Raw genomic sequence first — 11428 nt, forward strand, 5'->3', positions numbered from 1 at the left:
GGCCCCCCGCCGGGCAAATCCTGGTGCCACCTTTGGACCCCACGCTCAGAAAACCCCCCCTTGAAATGACCTGGCTACGGGCCTGAATGGTCCACAATTTATTAGTTCATCATTTAAGGAATTTATGGCAGAAAACAACATAGTACATAGGCTAGTAACTTCTAAATACCCTCTGGCCAATGGGGAAGTCGAAAGACAGAATTCAGCCATATTTAAAAGGATAAAGATCTCGTATACTGTAATACAAAAAGAGATTGGAAAGGTGACCTAATCCGATATTTGGCAGCTATTAGGACAACACCTCACCCTGCCACAGGCAAAACGCCTGCTGAGTTAATGTTTGGTAGAAAATTAAGAACTAAACTACCAGAGTTATCCACAGAAGTGGTGATCAGAGAAGATGTCATCGAGAATGACAAATCTTATAAGTTAAAGTCTAAAGAGTATGTAGATACTAAACGCCGAGCACAGGATTCAAACATTGAACCTGGAGATAAAGTGTTGTTGAGTAATGAGAACATTAATAAGTTTAGTACCAATTTTGAACCTAAGATTTACGACGTCATGGGTAGAAAAGGTAATCAAGTAGTTGTCCGTGATAGGGCAAATAAGGATAGAAAGTTTAAAAGGAATATAACAAATGTAAAGAAATTCCTTGGGGAGGAGGATTTTAAAGAGACAGATCATGAACTTGATATCGGTCTTGAAAATTGGGAAGACAATGATAACCCAAAAGCCAATGATGATCCAAAAGATGATCAAACAGTTAGGACCAAGGATAAAGGTATAATACTTAGGAGGTCCACCCGAGCTCGTAAAGCCCGGGCCACAGAAAGGCTTATTGAGCAGATGTAAAATTTTGTAAATAATTTGTTTATTGTCAAAGGTTATTTCAGAAAAAGGGAGGGATGTTGAGATCTTATGTTCTCTAATTATAAAAGTAGAATGCTGCCCTCTATGAGAGGCAATGATAGGTTAGAGGTGAAAGGACTCAAATTTTTATTTTCTAAGAAGTCTTTATTTAACACTCTATATGTTTATGAACGGTCTATGTCATGTAAACAAATATCTCAGAATGTATTATTTTGACAATAAAGTTGACTTGTATCTTGTATCTTGTATCTTGAAAGGAGAAGCATGTGATAGTAGAGTGGAAGAGACATATATGTGGGGTGTTAGACCAGTGATTGCTGTTAATAAAAGTTTGTTCTATAATACAACGTAGTCTGTCTGCTTTAATGCTGTAAAGATGTAACAATATGTACAGTATGGTGGTCATGGAATACATCAATGTATGGCGACTGGTGTACTTCCCATACAAAAAAATTCTATAGAATTCTATCAAAAAAATACTATAGAATGTCTATAGCATAATTGTTTAGAAAATCTATAGAAATAACTATAGAAGCCCACTATAAAAAGTTTATTAAAAATCTATTTAAACTACATTAAAAATCTATTAAAACTCTATTAACAATCTATTAAAACTATAAAAAATTTATGAAAACTCTATAAAAAATATATTAAAACTATATTAAAAGACTTAAAAATCTATAAAAATTATATAAAAAACTATGAAAATTCTATTAAAAATCTATAGAAAGTCTATGAAAATTTTATATCAAAAAACACCTTAAAAAACTATAGAAAATCTATAAACAATTTAATAAAAACCACTTATAAATCTATAAACATTTTATAGAAAAAACCTATAAAAATACATAAAATATGCGAATAGAAATTCTATACAATTGTATAGAAAGTGTATATAAATTGAACGACTTTATATAGAAAATCTGTGTATTCTATAAAAAAAAAATGTGGGTGTTGTGTGTTTTTGGACAATTCAACTGGTCTTCAACTTTAACTGGCCCCAATTCCAATTGGTTTGCAATGCTCCCAGTTCCAATTAGTAACAATGGCTTTAACTTTAAGGTTGGACACACATGGTGGTGATAAGAGGCATTTGGTTAATTGACACTAAATCAATGTTTTCATCCATGTCATCATCGTCGATGACCTGTATCTGTGATCAGATTTGGGCAGAAAGGGACACTCACTCAGGAAGTGTTGGTCAGGGGACACCCTGTTTGCATGGAGGACATGACCTATGAGTCTGTACTCGGGACTTAAGAGATGGCTGTGGACTTTGTTGGGGAACTGATGTAGAGAACAACATGTGAGGACAATAGGCAGTCGCACGCTTTACGCGAACGTCCTCTGAAATGCGAATTTCCTCTTAGAGGGAGTCTAATGACAGAGATTTCCGGTCTAATGACTGAGAAGTTTCCGGTTTAATGGATGCCAAAGTGCGAACACGCAACTCGATACCATACCGCTGTACCGGGTAAGTCTTTATGGATGAAAGAAAGCCATGTGAGAAAGACCAAATTTTCAAGGAGATAATTCTTCATCCTCAGTAACAACAAATTATCATTAATAACCATATAAGGCGTTGGTACAAATCCTCAGGATGCTCATTGGGTTTTAAGGACATACTAGCTAGGTCGATAAATTGGGCACTGGTGGACTGAAAACCATAGCGAAGATGGATCATTTGCCAAATGTGGGGGAAAGAAGTAGAAGTCTAAATAATGGTATTTTTCGATGAAAGGACAGTGTTCGCAATCTGTCCAAGCATAAGCTCTAACATACTTAGCTTTTGTTGAGCCGTACAGCGACGGTCTCTTGGAATGTCATTCCCATCGTCTACAAAAGCATGGGAGCCGCTCGAGTGTGTGGCCTCCATGTACTACCAGCGATTAGAAAGCTAGCAAAATTGGGGTCTAATGACAGGGTATGTACTAGATGTTCTGTCTCCAATTCTCAATGGAATTGATAGTTTCTGATTTGGTAAGGCTCCACTGTTTTGGAGCTCGTTGTAAATTCATAACAGGGATGTATCTCCCTGGTACTGGTATTGGGTATTTACTGTATATTGCGCCTTTCCCTTGCGGTTATGAAGCGCAAGCCTAGTCTCAATAATTCAGGAAAACAATGGTAGGCATAAAATCAGTCATTATGCATTACAGTAGTACAGTCACACAAACAACAAAGAGAAATAAACAGATTTCAACAATAAAAACACAAAAGGAAAAAGCAGCAAAAAGAGAATTAAGCAAACAAGTAAGTCTTGAGTGCACGTTTAAAAAGATTAGGATCGGAGATATCTCTAAGGTCAGTTGGAAGTTTTGCAATTTCTGCAGCCTATCAATGTCTTTCTTGAAGAGACCACCATAGAGTGAGTTACAATAGTCAACTCATGATAGTACGAAGGCTCTAACTGCTGCATGACAAGTGATCTTGATTAACAAATCTTCGAATCCTCCAGAAGTTACGCAAATGGTAACATACACTACTACATACCTTACTCACCTGAGAACTTAAATCCAGTGTGGAGTCAAATGTAAAACCCAAGTTACGAGCATTTTTAAAAGCCTTTATGAGAGATCCATTAACATAGAGTTGGATATTCCTAACTAATGGTGATGACTGTTGGTTTCTAGAAGTACAGACCAGAAGCTCTGTTTTACCTTCATTAAGCTTTAGTTTATTCAATGTCATCCACTGTTGAAATTCAGTGATACAATTAGAGCCGAGAAACAAAATCATCAATACTAAAAGGATCTAAACGATTAAATTTTAGGTATAATTGAAAATCATCAGTGAAAGTTAACATCATGCTTCCTGATAATATTACCTAGTTTGCTAAGGTATTGTAAAAAAGCAGGGTCCAACCACAGAACCCTAAAGAACACCATACTCAAGTGACCGGAAAGATGACTGGAAAGTGTAACACACATAGATCTACCTACCAAATAGGATCTAATCCACTGCAACGCACTGCCAGTGATGCCAAACAATGTTTCAAGGCGTTTTAATAAAATGGACTCGTCAATGGTGTGTAAAGCTGCCGACAAATCAAATAGAACAAGGATCATTCCAAGTTTCTTATCAAAAGCTTGAGACAAATCAGCACTTAAACACATAGACGTAAAGTTTATTAACAACAACACGCCACCCTTTGAGCACCGTGTTAAAATTTTAAAGCTTGTTCTTCCTGCCAGTACAAATTTTTTCCTGGGATCAATCAAAATGAATATTTGTTCATACATAAAAGCATCAGCACACGTTATAACTATAAGCCTAATAGGCCTATCGTGATTTTTAACCATCTTAAATCCATAAACCTCAGGCCAGGTCTTCTTAAATACAGAAATGAAATATTGTACAGTTCAGTTTGGTTTTTATACTTTTGCAAGCTTTTACAAAGTTTTGTTTCATAATGCCACTACTAGTATTAGTAATGATAATATTAATGATGGTGACGATAATAATAATACATAGCCTAATAATATTAATAATATTAAAAAGTGAAGCAAATTGTGCTTTAAAGGTGTAAAGGAATGTTGTAATTTGTTGATCATAATTATTATAGTATGGTTAAAACTTAGTAAGCTTTAGTTACTCAGGACGAAATTAAATGGTCTTGTTCTTATCTAAATCATAGGATTATCATTTCTATTCGGAAATGCGCGATTTATTTCAGCTGGCCTAAATGCATAAAAAAGCGGAGATTTTCGACCCAAAATCAGAGTGCCAAGTTTTGCATAAATAAACGGAGAAACTCCAAAACTAATAATGGTGATATGATGAGGATGGATTTTGCTATATAAAAGTGTAATTTCCGACCAACGGCTACTGGTAAACATCTCATTCGAAAGACGGTGCGCTATTGTAAAGGGCACATAGAAAACATTATTACATTATCACTCTTTTTTAAAAAGAAATTGATGAGGGAGGGCATTTTTTTTTTTTTAATCGGAACAATAGATTATTTGCTTTTGTTTTTATCGATGAGGGAGGAACTGTTTATATTTGGTCTGTAATAGTAAATATTGTATAAAAATTGGTTTGATTTCATAGTTTCTTAAAGAACTTGTATTTGAAGTCAGAAAATTGCATTGTTATTTTTATGCCGTTAAAATAATTTTTAAGTTTGATTGCTTATGTATAATAAAAGCAACTTACAATAGTGTCAGTACTGATGTAGTGCTATTTTTTTCAACATGTAGACCAAGTAGATTTCTTGCAAACAAAATAATTACATAACTTGCATGAACGAAAGTCTGGCAGTAAATGATCTCAAAGATACTAGAAACACAAGATAGAGTTCTCTACAGAAAAAAAGTGTTCTACAAAAATGCATGGTGGGAATATAAACAATGGGGCGCCCCGTACGGCTGGATCTGAAAAACTTCTACCAAACTTTCATTACCAAGTCGTCGCGTATTTAATAGTCAATTCTCAATTAAAAAAGTGTACACCGCGATGCGCTATGGAGACGTACAGCATTTTAGGACGTTGCTGTGCAATAAATTACAACACATTATACAAATAAGGTCATCATTTATATCGTTTTCAGAAGGATAGAGAAAGGTAAAATATTGCACTCATTATAACAAAAAAATTAGCTATATATTATAAATATATACTAACAAACTGGAATAGACACCCTGAGTGACATCGGTGAATACATAACCCTGGCGGAAATCGTTGCTATTATCCAAATAAAACACAAAACAATTAAGCCTAATCATGGATCAGTAAAGAATAAAAGAACAATATAGCGCAGAATCGTATGGCCGGACGCACTCTAGTAATAAAGTTTTCCTCCATTAGTGGAAAAAGAAGGGCGCCGTATGCGTCTCGATATACTTAGCAACCGAAGGGCACCCTGTACGCCTGAAGTATAGAAAACTTGCATTATAAAAAAGAAGGGTGCCGCCTACGTCGGGCCCAATTTCCGCCTCATTTTTGCTGTGCGAGTGCTCTATCTTGTATTTCTAGTATTTTTGATGATCTTTAAACAGAGGGTTTGCATGCTAAAATTATTGTCTTGGGTATTTCCACTGAGCTATAAGCTTATATATAACCCATTGGTTTTTCCACAAGCCTATAAATATCGGGTATAAATATCCCTTTGTTAATAATAGAAAACACAAAAGCCTGTTTTCTAAGTACTGTTTTCTCCTATATTTGCGTGTTACGGACGATCTGTACATAAGACAAACATGATTTTAAAAATGTGTATGTTGTGTGGTGTATAAGACTACCCCCTGTTTTTGATCGTAATTTGCTATTTTAAGCCTCGTCTTATACAAGAGTATACAGTATTTCAAGGTGAGCTGTACTACTGGCGCAAGTAGATTTCTAGATGATCAAAACGTGAGATCCGTGTGTTGGTACAAGGGAAGCACTACCACTGAAATAGTTATGCCGCATCTCTATTGTATTTATAAATTTATAAAGTGAACTGACTGTATTTATTATATTAATTTTTTTACTGTATATGGCTTCTGATAGAATATTCTATCCTTGAATTAGCAGACATCCACAAAAATATATAGGAATGTTAATACATAACATGTAGTTGAAACTCATAAAAACCTATCAAACAGTACAGTAAAGGCTACTTAATATTCATTAGAGATCGCATATGGCTTCTGATAGAATATTCTATTCTTGAATTAGCAGGCATCCACAAAAATATTAATATAAATAGGAAATGTTAATACGTAACATGTACCGTAGTTGAAACTCATAAAAACCTATCAAACCCAAACAGTACAGTAAAGGCTACTTAATATCCATTAGAGATCGTGCGCTCATTTGATTCTGCTGCTTTATATATCTTGGAAAAAAACGGGTCCGCCCGCTGAAAAATTTAATTACAGTAGAACCTCTCCTTTACACACCCCTATTAAGGGGACATATTTCTGTGAAACGAGGGGCGTTATATATTTTAACACAGTGGCCACCCCTATTAAGGGGATGGGGATATTTTTCGAGTGTGCCAAATGGTCAAATAACCCCTATTATTAATTTTTTTTCTATTGCATCACAACAAATACAAGTGTCTCAAAATAAGAAAAATTCACTCAATTTTATATAGTGACACACTTTGATACATTTTGAGCAACTTTTTAATTGGTCACATCTATTCTATTAATTTTCATGACAACTTCATGTCTGGTATATTATTTTGCAATATTACTGATCATCTACCAATATTTTATATTTCATATACCGGTAATACTAAACCATCTGTAACAAATAATCCAACTTATATTTTTTGAAGATTAATTAATGATACCACTATTTTTTCTCTAGGTACTGAATTGCTAAATACTGATTAGTCAGAAGTTTATGCTACCAACAATGATACTGACGGAACTTATGACACATTTTACAACATATTCAAGACCTTGTATGATAAACACATTAAAATATACCGAAATAAATTCAATATTCGTAAACAAAATAAACAATGAATAACTAAAGAAATTATTAATTTAATAAATTAAAAAAATATATTATGTAAAAAATATATCAAATCTGGAAAGATTTTTTATTTGATTTGGTTTGATTTATTTAGTGTAAACACCAAGGATCTAGCAGAAGACTTATTTCCAGTGGGGTCCTTCTAGTGGTGATTGGGCAGTACACCGGGATGAGGGAGGGCATTTTTTTTTTTTTTTAAATCGGAACAATAGATTATTTCACTTTTGTTTTTATCGATGAGGGAGAGACTGTTTATATTTGGTCTGTAATAGTAAATATTGTATAAAAATTGATTTAATTTTATAGTTTCTTAAAGAACTTGTATTTGAAGTCACAAAATTGTATTGTTATTTTTATGCCGTTGAAATAATTGATGGGGTAACAAATATTTTAAAGTTTAATGCCTGTGGTTTACTAGCAATATTCATTATCAAAAACAATCATTATTATACTGCAGTACAGTATAATACCGCTACCCATCCTTTTCATTTTTTGTTTTCCCACTCTGGGCATATATCTACTCTGATTGGCTGAAAATGAAAGAGTCAATCATACGTCATGACGCAAAGCCTGGCTGTGAACAGGCGGTATCAATAACAATTGGTCGTTAGTTTCAAACAAAGGAAATATGCACTGTATGATAAGGGTCATAAAATTAAATTGGAACTTAATATATCAACGAACCTAAAATTTTCGCTTAAATGAGAATTTAGTATAGTATGTAAAGTATTATTGCAACTTTTCACTTCAACCCTACTCCAAGTAGGTCTATTACAGCAAACCTAGAAAAGTATAATATAAACAACTTACAATATTGTGTCAGCACTGATGTAATCCTACTTTTTTCAACAAAATGAAATGTATTTTATTATTGTTGATAAATTTCTTGCAAACAAAGTAATTACACAACTTTCATGAACGAAAGACTGGCAGTAAATGATCTTTAAACAGAGGATTTGCATGCTAAAATTATCGTCTTGGTTATTTCCACTGAGTTATAAGCTTATATATAACCCATTGGTTTTTTCCACAAAACCTATAAATATCGGGTATAAATATCCCTTTGTTAATAATAGAAAACACAAATCCTGTTTTTCTAAAGTATTCTCCTATATTTGCGTGTTACGGACGATCTGTACATAAGACAAATATGATTTTAAAAATTTGTATGTCGTGTGGTGTATAAGGCTACCCCCTGTTTTTGATCGTAATTTGCTATTTTAAGCCTCGTCTTATACGAGAGTATATACGGTATTTCAAGGATTAAACCTAGAGGGAAATGAGGGGTTAGATCCCCACCAAAAAAAAATTAGAGAAAAGAAAGGGGAGGAAGAGACCAGAACGAAAAAAATGTAAATTCTTACGAGACAGAATTTCGTAGGACACGTTAAGAATGACAAAATATTCTCTGTATCTACTGGAACCGAGCCACATAGCTTGTATTCCACTATTTGCATTCACACCTGGGCTGTGTATATATATTGCCTTGGTTTGGCTTAGTCTACACCACTATATGATTGAAAAAAAATGAAAAATTTTTTTGACCTCTGAAATCAAGATTGAAAAATAAAAGCCTATCTTAGTAGTGTATTAAAATAGGTACAGTATATGCATTACAGTGCTGTAGTACTAGTAATACTCTGAACTAGCATTGTTTTAGTTACCACACGAGAGTCTGTCTCTTATACACATCTTAACCTATACTAGAATGAAACAAGGTTGCTGCATAGGCAGTCATATAAATAGGATAAAAGTGTATCTGCCTCAGAATAAAATACTGCAAGAGTACTTTCCATATTAAATAATGGATTAATGCTGCTTTAAAACTAAACAAGGACAGCTGCTCTGAAAGAATACCATGGGTTTTCACACATCAACTACTATTTCGTAATTATTAATACTGTATATTTATTGTTAAAAAATATGTTTTGAACCAAAGAAGCATTATCAATGCATTATTGGTATAAATGACAATCTTTGTTTTGTTAATCCTCAAGCACTCAGGTAAGCCTGTCAAGACAAATTTTTAGTTGACATGACTATTATATGGGCATATAACAGTTTTTTGACAGATCTACATATATCTCTTGAGATGACTTCAGTTCTCGTAATCTCCAGATTTAATTCTCCGGTATTTTTGACAGTAAACCAGAGTCCGGAGCAGAAGTCATTATTAGTTTTTGGACATCTTTGAATTTTGGGTTTTTAGAATCCTGAAGTAATTGCAAGAGCATTGCCTCACTGGTCGTGATAAATGCCCCACTCTGCCGCATCCTCTCAATTGCAAACATCCTATTGAAATAAAAAAAATAATTTTAAGAATGAATAACTAAAAATTTGCAACAATGAAACACAGAACATCCGGAACAAATGACAAAAAAGAAGTGGAGATAGGTTAGAATTAATGACTACAAACAGACCAGGAAAGATAGGGGCAGATCCAGAGATGCTCAGAAAGAGGGCCAAAAGGGGGGCCTGAAGATGGGGCTGATCAAGATGACACTAGCCTAGGGGGTCCAGCGGCATGCCCCACAAAATTTTTGTTGTCTAGACACCCAAAAATAACCTCCGAGGCATTCTGGGCAATCAATTATTCTGCCTTTTTCTCTCTTTTTTTGTCTTTTCATATTGACTTTGCAAAAGAAAGGCTCTAACCTAATGATTTTTCAAAATCTATTTCTCGAACTGTTTGCATTGACAAAAAGGAGGTACTTTTTTTTTGCACACGAACCAGAGAAATGTTAAGCCGGCAGTGGACTATGTGGGAAAATATTTTACTGTTGTAGATAGGCAAATAATATTGGGAGTTGCAGTGATGAAATCATGATTGACTTTTAAAAATTATAATTTGTTTACATACAAATATGTACTTCCATGACACTTCTTATGGTGTTTTCTGCATACTTCTTCAGAATACAAATTTATCAGCAAATATCTAATTTATAGGTTACTTCAGAATTGGGCATAATAATGCAAGCATACCTGTCAACCATGCTTCTGGAAGAGCATCCGTCTGCAATAACATGAACATCAAAATCCCGCTCCAATAAATCCAGTGTAGTCTGCTGGATGCAAGCCTGTGTTTCAATTCCGCACAAGATAACCGACTTTGTACCCTGATATTTAAGCTGTTGCTCCACTACTGGTGACACCATGGTGAAGCAGGTTTTAGCGTGTACCTCATACTTAGAACGATCAAGACCTATTTCTGGGATAGTTGGGCCAAGTCCTGTGGATTATGTTAAACATTTCATGTTTAAACAAATAATTACTGTGGTTTAAAATTGATAACGTTAACATATAACCCGTTCCTGTTGCACTTGCTTGCGCCTCACCTTCTTCTTAACATAGAGAAATTTGTAGTAATTAGTAGACCTCTCTATTTCATGATCAGACACCACCCCGGTCGACAGGGTAGCCGATCATTTCGGTCGCGCTTCGTTTCGGTCGCGCTTTGTTTCGGTCGCACTTCGTTTCGGTCGCGGTTTATTTCGAACAAATATATGGAGCGCCGAAGGAGTTGCGAAAACGAAAAATTTAATATGCCTATGCCCTATATATTTTAGTTCGTGAATCGGTTTATCATAGGCCTAAGTATTATTGTTTTGCTATCTTTCCACTAACAAAATATCTTTCTACAATATTCTCTTTCTTCCATTTACGGTGATATATTCATGATTGCAACATGATCTTATAATTTAAACAATGGAATTTAGTATGTGCTTCATGCTATTCTTTTTGTTGCGTTTTCATATACTATACTTTAATAATTATGGTCAATAAAATGTATCTTGATTTTAATTGAATTGAATATTGTTACCATCTGAAATCTATTTCATAATTTAGTTAAAACAATAGTCATTCAATATTTAATCTGAAATTTTTATACAATAAATATATTTATTTTTCTTGCAGCTTCCAGAGATAAAACATATCAAGAGAATTGAAGGAAATACGAAGAAATAAACGAATAATACACACATCATTCTTCACTTGAAATCTTTAATACCCCTGCGCAGTTCATAAATATGAATATATATTTATATATGATTTTAACATATTGGATATACCTAGAAACCACTAT

At 34.0% G+C, this 11428-nt stretch overlaps 2 protein-coding genes across 2 annotated transcripts in view; both read right to left on the reverse strand.

Moving 5' to 3' along the window:
* LOC117118164 overlaps positions 1-8762 on the reverse strand; it is an 89737-nt gene extending 80975 nt beyond the window's left edge. The window contains exon 1 of the mRNA XM_033262679.1: positions 8155-8762. The gene's annotated coding sequence lies outside the window, so the exon portion shown is untranslated. The remainder of the gene's footprint in view (positions 1-8154) is intronic.
* Positions 8763-9227: 465 nt separating this feature from the next.
* LOC117118186 (isochorismatase domain-containing protein 2-like) overlaps positions 9228-11428 on the reverse strand; it is a 4700-nt gene continuing 2499 nt past the window's right edge. Inside the window, exons 2-3 of the mRNA XM_033262704.1 lie at positions 10327-10573; positions 9228-9636 (exon numbers count right to left, since the gene is read on the reverse strand). Coding sequence (XP_033118595.1) covers positions 9465-9636; positions 10327-10573 — 419 coding nt within the window. The 3' untranslated portion in view covers positions 9228-9464. The remainder of the gene's footprint in view (positions 9637-10326; positions 10574-11428) is intronic.

Source organism: Anneissia japonica, unplaced genomic scaffold (genome assembly GCF_011630105.1).
Source record: "Anneissia japonica isolate Jap-2015-1 unplaced genomic scaffold, ASM1163010v1 scaffold11779_len1430905_cov172, whole genome shotgun sequence".
NCBI classification, from domain to species: Eukaryota; Metazoa; Echinodermata; class Crinoidea; order Comatulida; family Comatulidae; genus Anneissia; species Anneissia japonica.